The 21,545-nt window shown below is 53.5% G+C and overlaps 1 protein-coding gene across 4 annotated transcripts in view; it reads left to right on the top strand.

Moving 5' to 3' along the window:
* Positions 1–21,545, top strand: part of Dot1l (DOT1 like histone lysine methyltransferase) — a 42,785-nt gene that overhangs the window by 13,675 nt on the left and 7,565 nt on the right. For all 4 annotated transcript variants that reach the window (XM_085692483.2, XM_085692482.2, XM_085692485.2 and 1 more), the window contains exons 4-22: positions 3,199–3,262; positions 4,891–5,119; positions 6,839–6,933; positions 7,419–7,481; positions 11,682–11,737; positions 12,349–12,428; positions 15,086–15,154; positions 15,553–15,659; positions 16,351–16,392; positions 17,381–17,488; positions 17,591–17,822; positions 18,066–18,179; positions 18,546–18,637; positions 18,723–18,824; positions 19,008–19,145; positions 19,505–19,630; positions 19,763–20,247; positions 20,356–20,491; positions 20,931–21,077. In XM_085692483.2, coding sequence (XP_085548609.2) covers positions 3,199–3,262; positions 4,891–5,119; positions 6,839–6,933; positions 7,419–7,481; positions 11,682–11,737; positions 12,349–12,428; positions 15,086–15,154; positions 15,553–15,659; positions 16,351–16,392; positions 17,381–17,488; positions 17,591–17,822; positions 18,066–18,179; positions 18,546–18,637; positions 18,723–18,824; positions 19,008–19,145; positions 19,505–19,630; positions 19,763–20,247; positions 20,356–20,491; positions 20,931–21,077 — 2,485 coding nt within the window. The remainder of the gene's footprint in view (positions 1–3,198; positions 3,263–4,890; positions 5,120–6,838; positions 6,934–7,418; positions 7,482–11,681; positions 11,738–12,348; positions 12,429–15,085; positions 15,155–15,552; positions 15,660–16,350; positions 16,393–17,380; positions 17,489–17,590; positions 17,823–18,065; positions 18,180–18,545; positions 18,638–18,722; positions 18,825–19,007; positions 19,146–19,504; positions 19,631–19,762; positions 20,248–20,355; positions 20,492–20,930; positions 21,078–21,545) is intronic.

Here is a 21,545-nt window from a genome sequence, read left to right as displayed (position 1 = left end):
AGGGAGCTAAGGGCCTTTTTACAGCAGCAGGTCCTGCCAGGGTCCACTTCACATTTGTTCTCAGCCCTGACTATAAGTAGGTGTGGGTGAGGCCAGTCTCTACCCACACCCTCTCCTCCTGGACAGAATGGGTGGAGAAGAGCCGGCATCCCTGGAATGCTGCCTGGTGTGGGGTTTATTTTCCTTTGAGAAAGGCCAACCCAGGCTCCACCTCCTGCTCAGAGCCTGCTTCATTCCGCTTCATTCCGGACTCTGCCTGTAAAGCTTCGCTTGACCTCTGACCTCATTATTAGAAAGGACTCCTGCGCTGGTCAGCCTTGGTGACCTTGGACTAGTCTTCTGGGTGGGCCTCTGCTTCTGGTTGTGTGAGCCCTCCTGTGCCACAGGTTCCTTCTCTGGACACACAAGGCACAAAAACCTACCTTTCTGGTGTATGATAAGGACACATGGACAGCTGGGTGACCAGGACAGAGGCCTCTGTCCTTGTGGAGTTGGGATGGTCCCCGTCTCACTGCCTTTGAGTTCATACTTTAGGAGTTCCTAGACCTCTAGGAATTTTACTTTTGCTATGCGAGGAATGTGACCAGGGCCTTGCATGTGGACCCCTCAGTCCCATTGATAGTAGAGTGGGTCTTCTTACCTAGCCTGACCTCAAACTTCTGGGCTCGTGAGACTCAACTCATAAATAGCTAGGACTGTGGTTGTGTGTGCTTTGGCTTTTCCATAGTCCATAGTACCTTCAGTTTGGGAGCTGTGCTTCTATCTGTGACTGCTGCTGGCTGGCCTGGGTCTCTTCTGAGATAGAAAGGTGTAAGACACTGACTTGGCCCGTCCTGGTTCACACTGTAGCATGCTGGAGTGCTAGGGCCTCAATGGGGAGGAAGCTGCTTGTGTGTATTAGTGTCCCAGAGACCCTACCCCTAAGCATGGGACTCCCTGTGGGCTCTGGACATTTAGAATCTTACTGGGCATATAGGGTGTGGAGTGGTCCCTTGTCCCCAGAACTATGCTTCTGCTGCCTGTGTTAATCTCAATAGCGAGAATAAGACCACTTTGGGCCAATTTTGAAGCAAGCTTGATTTTTATTGCAGTGCACACAAAAGCTGGCCAGCGACTGCCTCCTAAGTCAAGTTAAAGAAGGCAGCTCCTAATCCACCTCTTAGACTCTTTTAAAGAAATAAAATCACTCATAGATTTATAGAAAGGAGACAATGGGGCAAGAAGGAAATACAAAGAGACCTTTAAAAAAAATCCCATAGTCACCATGTGATTAAGGGGGGTGGGGAGGGCCAGGGAGGGTATTCTACATAAACAAATGGAGATCATGGGTTGGGGAAGGTCAGGTTCCCGGAAACAGAGCAACTTAACTCTCACAGTAAATAGAAAACTTATTTTTAAAAGTGAAGCATAATGGTTCCTGCCTTCAAAATGGAGTTAGTTTCTCACCTAGTGCCCAGAGTGTGCAGGAGTCCTCCCAGAGGCAGTTCCTAACTGAGTCAGCCTTCCCCGGGCCACGTGGTGTCCAGAGACTGCTGGGCTCCTCTGCCCGCACGTTCCTTGGCGCTCTGCTTGTTTCCTTTTTAAAAGATTTCATTTGGTTGTGTGTGGTGGTGAAAGACCCACGGTGTGGGGAGACTCTCACTCGAGTCTCGGGGTAACACGACCCCCCAGTAACTCACGAGAGACCGTCCTTGCTGCAGTCACTCGAGGTTTAATTGACAAGACGGAAACCAGTGCACTGGGCCCGAGACTCAGAACCCACGCAGGGGAAGAGTTCGACCCCGAGTAGCTGGGCGAAGGGGTTTTCACGGGAAGAAACCACAGCCCAGTAATCCAGTAGGGGTAGGGAGGGTGTCACAGAAAATACCAGTGAGGATCCACAAGGGGGCAACTCCCTGTTCCTCAAGGTTATTCTCAAGATTACAATCTACCTTTATCTTCATCTAGTTCCTGAAACCCTGAACTGGCTAATCCTAGATTTCTGATTCTTCTCTTCCCTGCTTAGAATTTTGGCTCTATTTTTTCCTGCTAGGGGCGGTCTGGTTTTATCCAGGTCTTTCAGTGGCGTGCGCCTTCAATCTCAGAACTAGGCAAGCAAAGACAGGTGAATCTCTGTGAGCTCAAGGCCAACCTGGTCTGTAGAGTGAGTTCCAGGACAGCTAGGGCTGTCTTAAAACCAAAAAAAGAAAGATGAAGAAGAAAAAAAACCCATTTTCATTTATTTTTATTTTGAGTGTGAATGTTTGTCTGCTTGTATGTCTTTGTCCTGTGTGTGAGCAGTGCCCACAGGGGTCAGAAGAGGGAGTCATGTCCCCGAGATGGTTGTGAGTCACCATGTATCCTCTGTGAGAGCTCTGATCACTGAGCCACCTCTCCAACCCCAATTCTGCTTTCTTTTTCTCTTTTGGAGACATCTCACAGTGTAGCCCTGTAGATCTGCATATCTCTGCCTTGAGGGCCAGGGTTTCTCAGGCGCTCAGTAGCTCAGAGACCTAGATGTGCTCTAAAGCAGTGAGTGCTGTGTAGGAGGGGGGGTGGCCCTCAGAGGCTCTGTAGGGAACAGGGTCCCTGACTGCTGCTGAAATCCTGGGCTCCTGTGGTGTGTTGGTTTCCATGTAAGGGCCTGTACTCTGTCACCTCTTTAGTCTCTCTCATCTGTGTGTGCGCGCGCGCGCGCGTGTGTGTGTGTGTGTGTGTGTGTTTGTTGGTGTGCGCGCGCTTGGGACACCATACTCAGAGGACAGGGAAGTCTGGGTGACTGTCCACATTCTGCCTTGTTTGAGACCGTCCCTTGGTTTTCCTGGGTACACATGCCAGCTCGCCCTCTTCTGTCTTAGAAACATGGGACCACAGATGTCTTCTGAGGGCTCGAGCTCAGGACCTCACATATGGCAGCAGGCACTTTAGCTGCTAGCCATCTCCCCAGCCCTAGAACAGTCTTCACAGTGACTTTCCTTGAGTTCCTCATCTAGTGACATGGTCTGATCATGAAGTTGACACGTGGATATAGACCTGTCCAGACTGCCTTTGCACTTGGTCCAGTGGCTGGAGACTGTCTCAGCATGCAGCCTCTTGCTGGCCTGCCGTGTTGGTGCTTCTGGAATCCCATGCCTTCCTAGAGGCTTTGCCCAGCCCTACAAGCCTGTGAAAGCTGGGCACATTGCAGCCCACTGATGCATCCTCTCTTTTTTTTCTCAGTTTTGAAAGCATGCAGAGGCTGTGTGACAAGTACAACCGAGCCATCGACAGCATCCACCAGCTGGTAGGTGGCTCCGCACTTGTGAGGCTGTTCAACCCCCCCCCCCCCCCAGTGCATTTGCATGATGCTGACTTCTGGACCTCCCAGGGCAGCCAAGCACTAGGACCTCCTGGTTGCTGTCAAAGAATGGTGGGGAGGGCAGTTGGCATGATGAGATAAGGGAGTTGGGTGGCAGCACATTAAGCCCCAGCTACCCCAGCCAGCTTCTCAAGTAGCTTTTTGGGGTTATTGCTTCTCTGCCCATCTCTGCATGCTGCAGCAGAGGTGCAGACAGTCAGCACCCTTTGGAACTGGGAGCCTGCCTCCCTCTGCCCTGCGGCTGTCTTTGAGTCTCTGGCCTCTACTCTGATTTTTTGTAGTGTGCTCCACCTGCTGGGAGGGGTTGTCCTCCTCACAATAGGGTCACATAAGCCTGTGCTCCACCTGCTGGGGTGTGTTTTCTCCTCACAGTAGAGCTGCATAAAGCTGTGCTCTGCCTGCCCACCTTAGCTGACAAACTGGGTGCAGGCAGCAAAGCTTGACCACTGAGCACCCAGGTAATGGTCTTTCTAGGAGGCACAGGAGCAGTGGGGTTTTTAGCAGGTGTTGGGCCCTTGTGGGGATCTGTGGTGTCAGGGAACACTCGGTGGAAGGTGGGGCTGTGTGGAGAGGCTGGGCTGGGACAGGGTAGCTTTATGGTTCCTTGGGCTAAAACGCTCATGCAGCTCTGCAGTGATGGCCCACTGGGCTCTGGTCCTGCCCTCATCACTGTACCGGAGGAACACCAGCTGTATCAGCTGCATTAGGGCTCCTGTGGGGCAGCAAGAGATGTGGGGCCTGGCCCCTTCAGCTGGACTATCCCGTCTCATCACATCCTGTCCCAGTGCTATGACTGGCTGGTAGAGTGTCCATGGCTATGAGACAAAGGGTTAAGCCCTTCTCCCCTGAGGGAATTTGATCTGGTGGCTAAGATCAGTAGATGAGTGCCAGGGTGTGCCAGTGTGTATTCGCAGGGCCAGCCAGAGACTGCAGTTGGAGTCTGCAGCTAGCTATTCACTGCTTTCTTGTGAACTTGAGTTCAAGACCCTGCCACAAGGCTAGGTATGTCCTGGGAGGAGGTATACCTGCCAGGGAGCCTGGAGTCAGGAAGGACGCTTACCAGGTCCAGTTGGAGTTGACCTTATGTGATAACATAGATGGAGTGCCTGAGTTGGCATGGAGGGGTCGCACAGAAGCCTGGATGCCAGAACTGGCTCTGTGCACTCATAGGCGCACTCAGCTGCTATGTGTTGTTTTCTGTTTGTGGTCTTTGGGACTACCTCAGTAGGCTCTTTACCACTGAGCCACACTCCAACCCCTTTTTGTGTTTGTTTTGAGACAGGGTTTCTCTGTGTAATAGCCCTGGCTGTCTTGGGACTTGCTCTGTAGACCAGGCTGGCCTTGAATTCAGAGATCTGTCTGCCTCTGCTGGGATTAATGGCATCTGCTACTACACCACTTAGTGGCCTTTTTGATACAGGATTTTACTATGTAGTCCAGGCTGGCCTTGGACTGACAGTGTTTCTCTGCTTCAACCTCCCAAGTTTTGGGTGTCAGGCAGGTGCTGCCGCCTGCTGTGAAGTGTAATGGGTCATGTCCACTCTTGTCCCCAGTGGAAGGGCACCACACAGCCCATGAAGCTAAATACTCGACCTTCCAATGGGCTCCTGCGGCACATCCTGCAGCAGGTGTACAACCACTCTGTGACTGACCCTGAGAAGCTCAACAACTACGAGCCCTTTTCCCCTGAGGTGTATGGGGAGACCTCCTTTGACCTGGTCGCCCAGATGATCGACGAGATCAAGATGACCGAGGATGACCTGTTTGTAGACCTGGGCAGTGGTGAGTGTCTTGTAGCAGTCTTTGAGCTGTCCTTGGCTCTCAGTGCACCCTCGGCTGCACATGAATGCTCAAGGGACTTCTTAGGACCTTTTAGGGCGGACACTGGCTTAGCCGAGGCTTCTGGTACCACTAGTGCTTCTGCTCAGGGCTTCCACCCTAAATCCTACTGGCTCCTTACAGCCCCTGAACCTTCTTATGACCCCATGGGTCTTGGCTTGTGGGGTTCTCAACCAGAGCAGTATTCCTGAGGCCTCTGGTCACACTCTGCAGCCTCACACTTGGGGCTGCTGGATTGCCTGCATGGCTGGCTGTAGTTCTGATGGTATCCTAGGGTTTCAATTGCTGCGACGAAGCACCATGACCTAAAGCAACCTGGGGAAGAGTGGGTTTATTTGGCTTATCCTTCCACATCACTGTTCCTCACTGAAGGAAGTCATGACAGGAACTCACAGGGCAGGAACCTGGAGGCAGAAACTGATGCAGAGACCATAGAGGATGCTGCTTATTGGCTTGCTCCACATGGCTTGCTCATCCTGCTTTCTTATAGAACCCAGTATAGCCCCACCTACAATGGGCTGGGCCCTCCCTGGCCTGGGCCCTTGCTCATCAGTCACTAATTAACGAAATGTGCCGGGTGTAGTGTGGTGTGTTTGACTTTAATCCCAGGCCAGGGAGGTGGGCAGGCGGATCTCTGTGAGTTCAAGGCCAGCCTGATCTACAGAGTAAGTTCCAGGACAGCCAGGACTGTTATACAGAGAAACCCTGTCTTGAAAATCAAGAGAGAGAGAGAGAGAGAGAGAGAGAGAGAGAGAGAGAGAGAGAGAGAGAGAGAATGAGAGAGAGAATGCCCAGTGCCCTAAGTTTGCCTCTAATATGATTTTATGGAGGCATTGTCTTCTTCCTCTCAGATGCCTCTAGCTTGTATCAAGTTGACGTAAAACTGTCTAGCATGGGACTTATTTCCCATACCTCATGGTTGTGAGGTAAAGGCTTGAAAAGGCCCAGCTTCACCTCCAGTTCTTTTAGAAGCTGCTGGTCCAGTCCTGGAGGTTGAGCCTCCTGGGTCCCTTACCTTTTAGAGCCCCTCCCGAGGCACTGTAGCTTTGGGGCTCGCCCTGCTAAACTGTGGAGGAGATGCCCCTGGCCAGGCCTTATGTCTCCTGAGGCACTATGTGGTGTGTCTCCTGGCTTCTCTACTCTATGGTTCTGAGCTGCTTGTTACTGGAAAACACTGCCCAGCATAGAAAATCAGGTGGCATGTATGTACCATCTCAAATGTGAAACTGGCCTGCCAAGTGAAGGGTCATCTTAGGCTTGTCCCTTGATGTCATGAAGCAGTGTTGGCAGGCCTGACTTTCCTGCGTAGGGCCAGCAGGTGCCAGTCGCTGGCGGTTATAGCCTCTGGATTTCTTATTTGTTTCCCATCCTCAAGCAGACCTGTTTGGTTCAGGGTGCTAGCTGGCCCGGGGGTGACTTACGTGAAGAAGTGACTTCCTGGGGGCTGCTAAGCTTTGTGCAGCCGTCCCCACACAGGAGCAGGCAGGTTGCAGGTTCACAGATCGCATTATGGGTTGTAGAGTGGTGCAAACATCTTCTGCTGGGAGGTCTGTGCTTTTGAATGGTCTCTACTCTGATGCCAAGGGACATTGTCATGTGGCTGAGGCTACTGGGTCTCTGTTGGGGCCACACAGACTCTGACCTGTGTCTCTCTGGCTGAAGGTGTGGGGCAGGTTGTCCTTCAGGTTGCTGCGGCCACCAACTGCAAACATCACTACGGAGTGGAGAAAGCGGACATCCCAGCCAAGTACGCGGAGGTGAGCAGTCACGAGTGCACAGTGCTTCAGGCTTTTGTGTCTGGGTAGAGCTCCTTCAGGCCAAGCATTTCTGTGTTTGTGACACCCAGCACCTTTGAGCAGGGTGCCTGTGTCCCTAGTAGACTCGGCAGAGCTTCGTGATACGCACATCCTGCTCTCCTGGCGGGACATGGCCACCCCTTCCTGGAGAGAGAATGTTGCTGAGCTTCTATGAGTTGAAAGGGTGCATATTTCCTGTGGACACCCCATCTATTCCTCCCAGGGTGGGGTTCAGGCTCTTGATCTTGGGGCTCTGTTGGAGGATTGGGAACTTGTGACTCTCCCATAGCCTCTCCTTTGGGTGTCCCCCACCACTGTGTGCTCCACAGCAGGGGCGCTGTAGATAGGCATCAGTACCTTGTCTGGTGTGATCCTGCAGAGCTTGTGGACCCTCCACCGCCTCAACCTTCCTGAGTTTATAACATTGTGTGCTTTCTTTTCCTCAGACCATGGACCGAGAGTTCAGGAAGTGGATGAAATGGTATGGAAAAAAGCATGCAGAATACACAGTGAGTGCCATCGCTCCATGCCCGCGGCCTCCATCCTAGCCCAGCCCCCTTTCCCCTCCTCTCTTGACCCCAGTCAGTCTTGACCAGTAACCATATGGCCCTCTGTGGCAATGGGCACAGTCTCTGGAGCTAGCTACAGAGCCCCAACTGAGCCTTGCCCTTCCTGCTTCCCTGGCCTGGGCATCATTCCTAGACATGTGCTAACTGGGCTGTGTCAGCATATGCTCAACTCTAAGGAGCTGAGACCTCCAGACTGGGCAAGTGCACCCCTAATGAGCTGCACCTTTGTGTAGTCTGTGACATTAGGGGTTGGGACCCTTGGGTTCTTGATCTGGTTAGGCCATCCTCTGGGCTGGCTGGTAGAGGCAGTCTGTGGTGCCTGTGTCCTGTGTGCAGCGGACCGCACGGCGATAACTCTGTCTTGCTCTGTGTGTCACCCTTCCTTCAATAATCCCAGCTCATTCGTGTCTTCTTGGTAGAAGTCTCCCAAGCGTGAGAGTCTTGGGAATCTGTTAGGAGAGGCCCACTTGATACTGTGTCTGGGACCCAGGAGACGGGTCTGGATTTCTGAGACATTGTGCTCTCCTCATAATCAACTGTGATGACTCTTCACACTTTTGGTGGGGCCTATGGGTTCCACATACCATGTAGAGTTCTCAGTCGAGCCAAGGGCTGTTCTTGAGGCCTTGGTGACCATCAGAAGCAACCTGGCAGCAGAAATAGAAAGTAACTTTTTTGCCTTTAATTGTGTCCACTCTGGCTTCCCACAGCACCTTGAGTGACCACCAACCTTCTCTAGGAGGCTGCATAGGCACCTTCCTGGCCTTTAGGCACCTGCAGTACTGCAGCTTTGATTTTGCAAAGCCATGAGCCCTGCCTTCTGCTATTCAGGAGCATGCAGGAGAAAATTCAGGGGACCCTAAAAATAGCCCAGAGGACTCTTCTGGCCCAGAACTGCCTTGTGCCAGGGATGCTGCCACCCGCCATTGCAGTGGCCACTTGGATGCTGCCCCCAGCCAGGTCTGCTGACATGCTCCCTCCAGTGGCTGAATTGAGTCTGGCGTCCCCTCCCTCATCCTCCATGGTCCTTTAGCCAATTTGGAGCAGACCCTGAACCATGGTCATCTCTGCTGGCGGTGCTTCCTAACATTCCCAGTCTTGGTAACCTCCTGTATTCAGAGTGTGCCTGCCTTTCCATTGCCCGGGCAGCCGTGACTGTATAGTTTTGTGTGTGTGTGTGTGTGTGTGTGTGTGTGTGTGTGTTTTAAATAAATGCTACACCAGATATTTTTTTAAATATTTATTTATTTATTACATATACAATATTCTTTCTGTGTGTATGCCTGCAGCCAGAAGAGGGCACCAGACCTCATTACAGATGGTTGTGAGCCACCATGTGGTTGCTGGGAATTGAACTCAGGACTTTTGGAAGAGCAGGCAATGCTCTTAACCACTGAGCCATCTCTCCAGCCCCGACTATATAGTTTTGTATGCAGTTCATCTTCTCAGAGGGGTCTCTGGGCTTTGACCCCTGACCCTGGAAGAGAGTAGAATAGCCTTTACTCCTGGAATGCTGGCTAGAGCTTGCCTAGGCATCCCCATCACGGGAGTTAGTTGTGCCAAGGTGTCCCATGGGCATGCATCTGAGACTGTGTCCACAGACCTTAGTACCTCTGCTCTTTTGCTCTCCAGACTGAGCTGATGGGGTTCTCGCAATGGCTGAGTCTGTCTGACCATGGCCTCCTGGATCTCACCCATGGTGACCTTTTTTGACCCTCCCCAGACTTTTGTGGGGCCTATGTCAATCTTCCCCACTTGCTTCATGGATGCTAACCTGCTGTGTGCTGTTCCCCTCCTTTTCCATGTTGGTAAATGTAGCTGTGACACTGTTCCTTAGGGGATATGAACAAATGTTTCCCAGATATAGAACCAATAAAGCCCTGCTTGGAGAACTCTCGAGTTTTCCAGGGGTTCCTTACAGAAGTGCTGGTGAGGGGTTACTTACAGAAGCAGAAATGACTCAAAGACAGCTACATCACAAGATCCACCCCAGCATGGGTGACGGCTCCCAAAGCTGGGAACCTGAAGCTTACTGCATGGCCTGCGGCAGCATGGCAGGCTGGAGAGCGTCCTTTCCAGGTGGCTCTCCCCGGCTGCTTGGCTGGTGTGACAGTCTCTCAGCAGTCCTTACTGCTCCTGTATGCCTGGGGAGGGAGGGCCCAGCACATCTGCTCATTTTCAGGGACTTCCTTGTCTGAAGGGGCCTCCCTGCAGGGTGGAGTATATAGAGATTTCCTACACAGCAACAGACACCTTGCTTCAGGCCTGTGCTTTTATCCTGGGCCAGATGGTTAGGACTTGAGAGTCCCTGGCCTCACACACGGTGCAGCTAGTTGACTCCCCAAACTTAATGGAATGGCCTGCTTGACTGGGACAGTACTAGGGCCTGCAGGGAGAGGAATGCTGGGTCCACACTTGACACAGCTGCAGGATGAGAGGTCTGTCCTGGACAGGGAGCTCCAGAGGCCACAGCAGGCACCCCTCAGGTTCCTGGAGTGGAGCCAGCCTGTGGCTGTCTGTGCAACCACGTTGCAGGACCCAGAGGTCAGCCACAGCAAAAGCACTCAGCAGAGCTGGGGAGGCCATCAGGGCTTGCAGAGTCCTTCCTAGGAGTCTTAGAACACACTGTAGGTTGTTCTCATCCAGAGATAGAGAAACCCAGCACCCAGGGCTTAAAGGGACATGGTTTCTCTGCTTAGCTCAGACTCGTAGGGGAGATGGAGGCATGGTCTCTGCTGTAGTGCTTAACTTAGGGGAGAGTGGGAGCCCAGAGCCCAGGTCTCCTAGGCCCAGGTGCTCCCCTGCATTTCGGGAATGACTGAAGCCCCCATCTTCAGGGCTGGCTGGTGTACAGCAGAACAGAGGTTGCTGAGGAGTAGATTGAAGGAGAGGCAGGCCCTGGCTCAGCCTCCAGGGACACGCAGGGCTCTGGCCACTCCAGCCCAGGTCCGCTCTGCTCACCGGAGGACGGAGGCTGTACAGCTCCTATCTGGGGACAGCCTTGTCCTAGCGGGGGGGGGGGGGGGGGGTTAGTCCCGGGCCTGCAGCTTGGCGGGTGCTCTGTCATCCTGTCATCCACAGCTCATGGGGACTCCAGTGTGGGCCTTTGGCATTAGCCGTGGTCGACATCCCTTAGGCTCTGATACGCATGGATCCACTTCTGCTCAGTGCATTTGCCTGTTGTGTTGCTGGCACTGCGTGGCATGTAGTGCATCAGATCTTTGCTCCTCTTCATTGCCAAGTAACTTTCCAGCTCAGTGTGGCATCGTTGAATGGACAGATTATGCTGTATGTCTGTCCATCTGTTCAGGAATGTCCTTGTCTTTTGGGTTTTGTAAACAACTAAACAATCCTACCCCCACCTCCATGACCTCCATGTAGAGCGGACTGGACTGCTCTTTTCCTGGGTCGTGTGCCTGGCACTGCAGGTGGTAGGTGGTCTGCAGAATTGTAAACCCTTATTGCTTGGGACTCTGGTTCCAGGTAGTCAGGGTAAAAGCACTCGGAGGCAGAGGCAGGTGGATCTCTGTGAGTTTGAGGCCAGCCTGGTCTACAGAACGAGTTCCAGGACAGTCAGGGCTACTGTATTGAAAAGCCAAAAAGAAAAACGGGAGGAAAAAAAAGCTGTTTCCCTTTAACACACTCTGGCCTGAAGAAGGTGGAATGACATCAGTGCTGACAGTTTGCAGGCCGCAGTTTTGGGATCAGTGGTGCAGCAAACATCTATACTAATGCAAGGTGCACAGAGGTGACCTTATCTGCGGACACGGTCCTCATGGTTGATGACTAGTCACAAGATGGTTGATCCAGTGGCTTCCTGGCCACATAAATACATCTCGTATCTGTAGGGTCTGCAGAAGCTCTGTGTGGTGTTCCTTTTTTTAAGGGGGCACAGTCTGGGTGCAGAGAAGGTTGGCACTGTGGCTCCTCACCTGGACCCACACCATCCTCTTGTCTGTCCCGAATGGGGGCTGCTTCCTGCTGGGGTTTAGGCTCTGCCCTCTTCAGAGTTGTCTACTGGCTGTCCACAGTCACCTTCCCACCCCAAGATCCAGCTCATTCCATGTCTCTCACAGCAGCTGCGGGGACTGGGTTTGAACCAAGCAAGCCCATGAGTAAACGTGTTCCTTTCTTTCTTAGCTGGAACGAGGTGACTTCCTCTCAGAGGAGTGGAGGGAACGGATCGCCAACACGAGGTACGGCCGGCTATGGGCTGTGCTGCTGGCTGTGCTGTGGCCTCTGACTCTTGCCCCCCAGGTGTGGTTGGCCGCTGTGGAGGGTACTGCAGGGCTGCTGCTTCAAGAGTGCCAGTCCCTCTTCAGTGCTGGCCTGCCTTTGATCTCACATGGAGTGCGGGCAGCCCCTGTGCCGGTCCCCTTGAGCAAACTGCTGTCCTCCTCATGGGGTCCATCAGGGGATCTAGGTGTTTTGGGGCTTCACCTCTGTGTTTTCTATCGGGTGGTGGTGCCTGCTTGTCATATTGCACCTGCCTGCTCGTCAAGTGTCTCCATTTGCTCGTGCCCGTGCTTACCCCGCCTTCTGTGAGCACACCTCCCTGGGTTCTGTCGCCAGGGAGTGTTTCCAGGAAGCCCACTTTATTTCAGAAGAACTGGCGCCTGGTGCTGGACTCAGCCCAGGTGGTTTGTGCCTATCTCCTGCCCCTGCTTTTCTGCTTACTCTGCTCACCTCAGATGGGTGGGCGGGGGAGGGGGCGCAGCACCTGGCAGGGACCGGCAGCAGGCTGTGTCCAGGCTGGGACTTGATGTACACAGCCTCAGTTTTACTGAACTGAAACATTGTTTTGCAGTGTTATATTTGTGAATAACTTTGCCTTTGGTCCTGAGGTGGATCACCAGCTGAAGGAGCGATTCGCAAACATGAAGGAAGGTAATGCAACCCTCCTGCCCCACAGGCCTGCTAGTCCCACAGTGTGGGGGTGGGGAACATGCAGTTACATCAGTTTGCCTTGAGAGGTCCTCAGTGATCCTCCCTATTCATGATGGGTAGTGCATGGAAGCCCCAGGCCCCACCTGCTTCCTGCTACCCATCCCCAGCTCCTGGGCTGCACAGCAGAAGTGAGGCCCTGGTGACTGAGGGCCCTGGTGCCCAAGCGTACCTCAGACAGCCAGCAGATAAGTTGAAGGGCTAGCCCATCTCAGAAGCAGTCTCCTGCTGCAAGCACCAACACCAGGGCTCTTTGCTTGTGAGCTCATGGTGTGTCTGCACATGTGCTTGTGCCTGTCAGTCTTTGGTGAATAAGGCATTGCGTAGAGTACACACAGCCCCCTGCGTAGGACTAGGTGGCCTGCACTGCATATTGCTGTCCCTCTGCAGGGAGCAGGAATACCCATACTTTCCAATTTCTTAGCCTGATTTCTCAACCCTGTAGCTGTCACAGAAGTGACGAGTGTTTGCTGTAGGGCCTGTCCTTAGCCTCCCCATGCTTTTAGAATTACTTACTTGAGGGGCTGGGGATGAGCCTTGTGTGCTCAGCCGACACTCCCCCACTGAGCTTCACCCCTGCCTCATATTCTTTCCTTCATCCCTTCATTTGTGTTTTAAAACGGTCCCATTCTAGACAGGGTCTAGCCTAGACCCATTCTAGTCTTAAACTCAGTATATAGCCCAAGCTGGCCTTTAACTTTATCGCGGTGTACACCACATTAGCCTGCTTGGAGCCAGATCTTGACTGTGAGTCATCCAGTCCTAGATTAACTTGTCTCTCAGAGCTAGTGTGCTCAGATGTTAGGTGGGTCAGGCTCTGCCCCTCCCCTTGGAGACCACCCTGTGGACTGCTGCAGTGTTGTTTGGTGTGCTCTGTGGTGACAGACACCATGATGTCTATGGACATCAGGGCAGGAGCTGCAGTCGAGGCCTTGTGGGAAGACTACCAACTGGCTCAGCTCGGGCTCAGATACTTTTCTACTGCTGCCTTTCTCACACTCCTCAGGAGCACGTGGTGGGCCCTCCCGCACCAGTCAGTCAGGACAGTGCCCCACGGACTTGCCTGCAGGTCAATCTGCTGGAGGCATTTTTCTCAGTTGAGATTCTCTCTTCCTAGAAGGCCCTAGTTTGTGTCAAATTGACAAAAAGTATCCAGCACAAACACCCACTTGTGGGTATTCATGGTAATCAAAATGTGCCTGTGGCCTCTCTTGACTAGGCTTTCACCTTGGGCCCCCTTGTGCTCGGTGGTTACAGGTCATTCCTATCACCGCCTAGGGCAGCTCACAGGTGCTGGCCAGACTGGCCCATGGCCTTTCAGCCTTAGCCATTGGTGTTTGCTGCTTTTCTGCACACTGGAGACATGAAGCTGACCCTGTTGTGGTCAGGCCAGCCCTTTTGCTGGTGGACAGTACTCAGAAAGCAGGACATAGAGGGGGCTAGAGACTGGTTTACTAATATAAGCAGCTGCGTACACATTCAGAGAAATGTGTGTTTGTGTTGAGAAAGGAGTCTCATTGTGTGACTGAGGCTGTCCCAGAACACTGTTGCCTCAACTTCCCCACTGCTGGGATGACAGACATGTATCGCTATGCTAGTGCGGTCTTTTGAATCTCTTTGTTTAGTGATCAATGGGTGTGGGATTCAGGGTTGTTCTAGTAATCAGGAGGCCAAGGCAGGAGGCTTAGAGCTCCTAGGCTGGCCTGGGCTTCATGATGTTCTCATTCTCCCCTCTCCACCCCAATACTTCTCTTCTGTATGGAAAGAATCTACACCATTCACAATCAGGCTGGGTTTTGTTTTGAGGCAAGGTCTTTATGTAGCTCTGACTGTAGTGGAACTCTTTATGTAGACCGGGCTAGACTACTCTCAGAGATGTGCCCCTCTGTGCCTCATTCTAGGATTAAAGGTATGTGCCTCCACACCTAGGCTACCATGTTTTAAGTTTATTCTTCCTGTGTGGCTGTCACGGGTTTGAATCTTTGTGTGGTTTGGCTTGGCTCTTTGGCCTCTTGTGGTGCAGTTCTGATTCCTCTCTCCTGCCCCAGCCTCTGCCTTCACCTCTCCAGCCTCAAGGGCTTCAGCAGCCAATCAGTTTCTCAGCCCTGTTCTCTGGGTCTTTCTCTGTTGTCTCTTTTTAAAAACTGGGATCTTGCCACTTCACTCAGTTTGTCTTCAGACTCATGATGGTCCTCCTCTCTCAGCTGCTGGAATGCCAGGATAATCTCTGAGCTACACTGCCTGTGGGTCTCCTCTCAGTGCCTTTGTTTCTAAGGGAACCGCTGAAGGCAGGCTCAGCTCCCCCTCCTGGTAACACATGGCTTATAGCAATCTCTTTCTTGTGCCTTATTGTGGTTCTGGGTTCCACCATGACCCTTTTAGCCAGTTGTCACCACTGTGTAGAGTCACTGTTCTCTATGGCTGTAGGGTCAGGGATGAGCACCAGGGGTCTTGTGAAGAATGCCTAGCATTTCCTGGGCACAGGCATTGTTCACCTGTCTTCAGTCCTGGGCAATTGCTCACACCTGAGTTTGTGGTCTCCAGCTGTGTGTGCCTGTGTGGGTTTTTACACATGGCAGTGATGGGCTTCTGTGTTGCAGGCGGCAGAATCGTCTCTTCAAAGCCCTTTGCCCCTCTCAACTTCAGGATCAACAGCAGGAACTTGAGTGGTAAGCTCTGGGCTCAGTGGTGCATAGGGTACCTGGCTCCCCTTGCCCAGTCAGATGGTACTCTGCCCTACAGGGAGAGCGCTCAACTAACTGCTCCCCAGCCTCTGCCCACAGTATGTTACACAAATCCCCTTGTAGACATGTCGCTTCAAGAGGGGCCTTGGGATGAGGTGGCCAGCCCTCCTGTGGGTCTCCCTGGGCTAGGCGCTTGGCTGGTCCAATTCAGGGTCTGCATGCTTGCTTTGATGCTGGCTGCTCTTGAAGCCTGATCTCGTTCATGTGTGCTCGCCACCTTGTTCCTGACAGGCCCCAAATTATTCCTACCTATGGGGATGCTGTTGACACTGGTGTGGGGTTCAGGCCTCCTGCCACAGTCCTGACTTGCTGCTCTTCCACAGACATCGGCACCATTATGCGTGTGGTGGAGCTGTCACCCCTGAAGGGCTCCGTGTCATGGACTGGGAAGCCCGTCTCCTACTACCTGCACACTATTGACCGCACCATAGTGAGTGTCCTCAGTGCTGCAGTACAGCACGCTGACTCTGTGTTCCTCGCTTGTCACCCTACAGAATGGGAGAGTCACAGCCATGCTCCCTGGCAGCTCTAGGTCTCAGCCCTTAGTCCACCTGATGAATAGGGGCCATAGTAGTTTTGTCATCATATTCAGATACCTGTGGTCTCTGTCATCTTCCTTGTCCCCAGCCTTCCCCTGGGTGTGTGCTGGCCTCTTCCTCATGGCCCCCACAGGGTATCTTCTCCTTGCCAGGGCCTTCTGTGTATGGTCCCAGGCTCTGTTCTCCATCTGTCCTGGTGACCTCTGGGCTCCTTGAGGCAGTGTGTTGGCAATTCTGCTTTTTGTTCTGTGCCCTCCCTGAGCCAGCAGCAGCTGTGCTCTGCCCTTCCTGCTATAGGTAAAGGGGCCCTAAAGACTCCTGAACTGCAGTGTGAGTTCCCTCTGTGCAGTATAGCAGCCAGTGTCCCCCTCGGGTGGTCCTGTCCTAAGGAATGCGACAGTCATTCCTTAGCAGTCATTTGCAACTCGAGGGTAGCTACCCTGAGTTGTATATTACTCCTGCTTTGCCACCTGCAGTATCTGCTGGTGGGCCTGGCAGCTTGTTGGACACGGCACCTCTGTGCGCCACCTGTGTCCATGCTCAGGGCTCGCTTCTAACAAAGCTCTTTCTTCTTCTCTTTAGCTTGAAAATTATTTTTCTAGTCTGAAAAATCCAAAACTCAGGGTAAGTTTGCATCTCTCCCAACTGTGACATTCATGAGGGTCATGGTGGCTGGCTTTGTGTGTGCTGTTGGTATGTGTGACCAAGGTCCCTAGGCCCAACCAAGTGTTATTTCTACCTCCCGTGCTTTCTGAAGGCCTCAGCTCTGTAGTGGGTTTAGCATCCATCGTTCTGTAGATGCCAGTTACCAGCGGGTTTTCTGTTAAACCATGCTGTGGGTTCCCATGCCAGCTCTGTGTACAACAGTTGAGGGTGCCTGTATCCAGCACCCTAGAAGACTGGGTAGTCTGTTCCATGCCAGTCACTTCTCTAGTCACATCTGCTGCACATTTGCCTGTCTGTCCAGGGACACAAAGAGATGGGCTACCATGTGACTTTCCCTGGGGAAGCATGAACGAATGTCTGTTCACTCCGTGTGCGCACTAATAGCAGAGCACAGCACTTGCCTGCTGGTACTTGGTGAAGTGGTGGGCTGTTGGGGTTACAGGAGTGTAGGCAGGCTGCTGCACACCCACAAGGAGTTCATCCTGCCCGGCATACTAGAGATGGTGAACAGTGTGTATATACTCAGTGAGGGGCTGAATCCCCACCTCAACCCCCAATTCCACTGGTGCATGCACTGGGTTCAAGTCAGCACTGGTTATGTTGTGCCATAGGCCCTTAACAAGTGGCTTGATTTTGCCTAACCTAAAGACTGTATCTGTCCTGCCAAGTGGGGCAGTCTCCATGATGGCTGGCATTTCCTATGTGTTCTCATTGCCATGTGGTTCTACAGTTGTCAGTGCAGGGATAGTCTTGGGCTGCAAGCGCATGACAGGCTCATGCCTTACCCGCAGAGCGACTGTAGGGTCCAGGTTAGGCATTGCACCTCTCCCAGTGTCTGTGTGTGTGTGTGTGTGTGTGTGTGTGTGTGTGTGTGGCCATTTCTTTGATGCTGGAGTGGAGATGGAGCCTCTGGCATGTTCAGGACTTTTCCACTGCTTCCCTCTAGGAGGAGCAGGAAGCAGCTCGGCGCCGGCAGCAGCGCGAGAACAAGAGTAATGCAACCACCCCCACCAAGGTCCCAGAGAGCAAGGCAGCTTCCACAGAGGCCCCCGCGGTGAGATGCCCTTCCCTGCACATGCCTGGTAGATAGGGTGCCCAGTGGTGCCGCCCTGGGGGTACTCCTGCTGGCCCTTCACTGCCTGCCTATTTCCTCTAGGACTCTGGTGCTGAGGAAGAAAAGTCAGGTGTGGCCACTGTTAAAAAGCCATCTCCCTCCAAAGCCCGGAAGAAGAAACTGAACAAGAAAGGGAGGAAAATGGCTGGCCGGAAACGTGGACGGCCCAAGAAAATGAGTGCTGCAAACGCTGAGCGCAAGTCCAAGAAGAGCCAAAGTGCATTGGACCTCCTGCACTCCTCTCCCCCAGCCCCGCCCTCAGCCTCACCCCAGGGTGAGCCTCTTTCTCTCCTGCGTGGCAGAGTCCCCATCCAAGTGACTGGGCTCCTGCACACTAGAGTCGCCATTTGGGCTCTGCTGTGTGCCAAGCCTGTGACTACACAGTAGAGGGTGCTTGGTAGGGATCTGGATGCCACAGCAGTATCAAGACTCAGATTTGCCAAGCTGAGGTATTGTGTTGCCTGTGGTAGTATAGGACCGATGGTTGGTGACTGATGGGGAATCTTTTCTCCTGCAGATGCGTACAGGGCACCTCATAGCCCGTTCTACCAGCTACCTCCGAGCACGCAGCTCCACTCCCCCAATCCGTTGCTGGTGGCACCCACCCCGCCTGCATTACAGAAACTTTTAGGTGGGTCATGGCTCTGATCTTGAAGCAGTTCTGTGGGGCTGTGAAGTGATAGGGCCCTAGTCAAGCCTGCTGGATGGTGTGGAGGAGGCTTTGTTGCCTATTTGTGAATGAATGAGACTGACTCACCTCAGGGACATGGGGGAGCCTGGTAGAGGTTCACTCCATGGGGAATGCTGGCAAATCTCTTACTTGAAGGAGGCATCTGCTCTCGGGTTTTGGGGTTGAGAAGAGGTAAAATCACAGGCAGGGATGTCCCCGCAGCAGGCCAGGTCAGGTAGCTTCCTGTCTGTTGGCCACCACTCCTGCTCCTCTCAGGGAAGGGCATTGGCAGCAGCCCTGGTTCATACACTGTCTATATAACTCCAGAATCCTTCAAGATCCAGTACCTGCAGTTCCTGGCTTACACGAAGACCCCACAGTACAAGGCCAACCTGCAGCAGCTTCTGGACCAGGAGAAGGTGTGCGGGCTCCACCTTAATGTGGTAGTTGGGTCGGGGCTTCCTGGTGGGTTCTGAGGTCACCTGCCCCCATCCTCCCTTGCAGGAGAAGAACACACAGCTGCTGGACACCGCACAGCAGCTCTTCGGCTATTGCCAAGCCCAAAAGGAGGAGATCCACAGACTGTTCCAGCAGAAACTGGACGAGGTGACTGGGGTGACCAAAGTTCAGCTTCCCTTATCCTTATGGAAGGACTGACATAGAGTAGCTGGCCACCTTGGAAGCAGAAGGTGGCCCTGGCCGTACCCAGGTCAGAGCTGCATGGTTAGTATCGTTTCCTTTATTCCCTGTGCACTGGGACTCACCCTGGTTTGTCCTCTGCATCCTTAGTTGGGCGTGAAGGCGCTGACCTACAATGACCTGATTCAGGCCCAGAAGGAGATCTCTGCCCACAACCAGCAGCTGCGGGAGCAGTCGGAGCAGCTCGAGAAGGACAACAGTGAGCTGCGGAGCCAGAGCCTTCAACTGGTGTGTGTGTGTGTGTGTGTGTGTGTGTGTGTGTAGGGGGTGGTGCAACCAGTTTGTACACAGGCAGGATGGAGGATGGAGGGCAGGATCTCCCACTCAAGAGCCCCGAAGTATGCTAACTTAGTGCCTTAGCGCTGGACTTGGAATTGCTCCTCCACATTCTTGCTGGACTCTGCAAGGATCACCCCATACCTGATCATACCAGGGACCCTTTGTACTGTGTCACACAGGCCTTTCTCACCTTGCTTTGTGGGTGGGTATTGACACCATGTGCCACAACTATAGGAAGTATTCAGTGTACTGCCCAGAGAGACAGGCTCTCCTGCCTTCAGCTGCTGACATCTTGTCTGTGCCCACAGCTCAGAGCCCGGTGTGAAGAGCTGAGGCTGGACTGGTCCACACTGTCTCTGGAGAACCTGCGGAAAGAGAAACAGGCCCTGCGGAGCCAGATCTCAGAGAAGCAGCGACACTGCCTGGAGCTGCAGGTGGGGTGTTGGGGTGATGCACCAGACCCCATCTTCCCACCTTCAGAAGGGCATCTGTGATGATGGACAGCAGGGGTGTGTGTGGCCTCACAGTGCAGTCCAGGCTGCTCTGACACATCTCCCATCGTGTAGATCAGCATTGTGGAGCTGGAGAAGAGTCAGCGACAGCAGGAGCTCCTGCAGTTGAAGTCCTGTGTGCCATCAGATGACGCTCTGTCCCTGCATTTGCGTGGCAAGGGTGCCCTGGGCCGTGAGTTGGAGACCGATGCTGGACGGTTGCGACTTGAGCTGGACTGTGCCAAGATCTCCCTGCCGCACCTCAGCAGCATGAGCCCCGAGCTCTCCATGAACGGCCATGCCGCCGGCTTCGAGCTCTGCAGCACAGCTAGTCGGCCCTCGTCCAAGCAGAACACCCCCCAGTACCTGGCCTCCCCCTTGGATCAGGAGGTCGTACCCTGCACCCCCAGCCACAGTGGCAGGCCTCGGCTAGAAAAGTTGTCTGGAGTAACTTTGCCAGACTACACCCGGTTGTCACCTGCCAAGATTGTGTTGAGGCGGCACCTGAGCCAGGACCACACTGGGGTTAGCAAACCAGCTGCCAGTGAGCTGCACCCTCGGTAAGTACAGATGTATCTAGGGGCTGTGCTACCATCTGCTGCCCTGAGACTGTTGGGCGTGGGCTGCTTGCTGTGAACTCAGCAAGGGTGACTGACCTGTCATTGCAGGGCAGAGCATGCCAAGGAGAACACCCTTCCCTACCAGAGCCCTAGCTTGTCCAACAGCATGAAGCTCAGTCCCCAGGATCCACTGCCTGCCTCTCCCGCAACCTCGCCGCTCACCTCAGAGAAGGGCAGTGAAAAGGTAAGGACTGAATGAAAGAAGTCACCTGAGTGGGCCAGGCAACTGCAGCATTCACTCCACAGAGCATTCGCATCCGTAGGATGTATGAAGCTTAGTTTGGGGACCTGGGGAAGAGATGGTGATTAGTGTCCACAGGCCTCATGGAGTGGTTGCAGAGGCAGGTGTGTCAGCCTCGCATGGGTGGTTCTATGTCCTTGGAATTCAGGTGCTTACATGCAGGAGTGGGGTTTAGCCAGTTGCTTCGGGGATCTAGTGTGGGACTAAGGGGGTTGAAGCCTCCACTGTATGTAGAGAGATGGAGAGGAATTTGGGAGACCAGGCAGTCCAGGGTGACAGGTCTCTGAAACAGAGAGAGATTGGTCAGCATCCTTAACCAGCTCATATCCTGAGGATGGCTTCTGCAGTGAGTCTGTAGCTGAGCACGCCTATCTGTTGACAGGGTGTGAAGGAGCGTGCCTACAGCAGCCATGGGGAGACTATCACCAGCCTGCCTGTCAGCATTCCACTCAGCACAGTGCAGCCCAACAAGCTGCCCGTCAGCATCCCACTGGCCAGTGTGGTGCTGCCCAGCCGTGCCGAGAGGGCGGTGAGTGTGCTGGGCCACATGGTGGTTGTGATGGTTGTGGTTGTGCTGGCTGTGGTAGGGCTCCAGGCTCAACTTCAGTCTTTATGTCTCTGTCGGATGCTGTTGAGTTTGAGCATATGGTCATACGGGGATTGCCGAGGGAGCATCCGCAGCTAACTCTGTTGCCATGTAGTTGGGCTCTGAATATATTTTTTAAGAAACAGAACAGAGAAGAAACAACAAAGCCCTCTCGAGAGGGTTTTAACCACTCAAACAGCAGTGGCTGGCACGGCCCTGGGTTACTGTCCTCGATGGCTGGATCCTGGGAGTGCCGGTGTTCACGGAGGGCAGGCTGGGCAAACTGCAGCCTTGCCTTCCTTCTGCATTATTTTGGGGACAGAGTCTTGTGTGACTTGGGCTGGCCTTGAACTCACCATGTAGTTGTGGCTGGCCTTGACACCTGACCACCTTACCCCATGCCTGTCGCAC

This window comes from Myodes glareolus, chromosome 8 (genome assembly GCF_982192425.1).
Source record: "Myodes glareolus chromosome 8, mMyoGla1.1, whole genome shotgun sequence".
NCBI lineage: Eukaryota > Metazoa > Chordata > Mammalia > Rodentia > Cricetidae > Myodes > Myodes glareolus.
The sequence above is the reverse complement of the archived record's forward strand: the minus strand, read 5'-3'. Positions and strand labels throughout refer to the sequence as shown.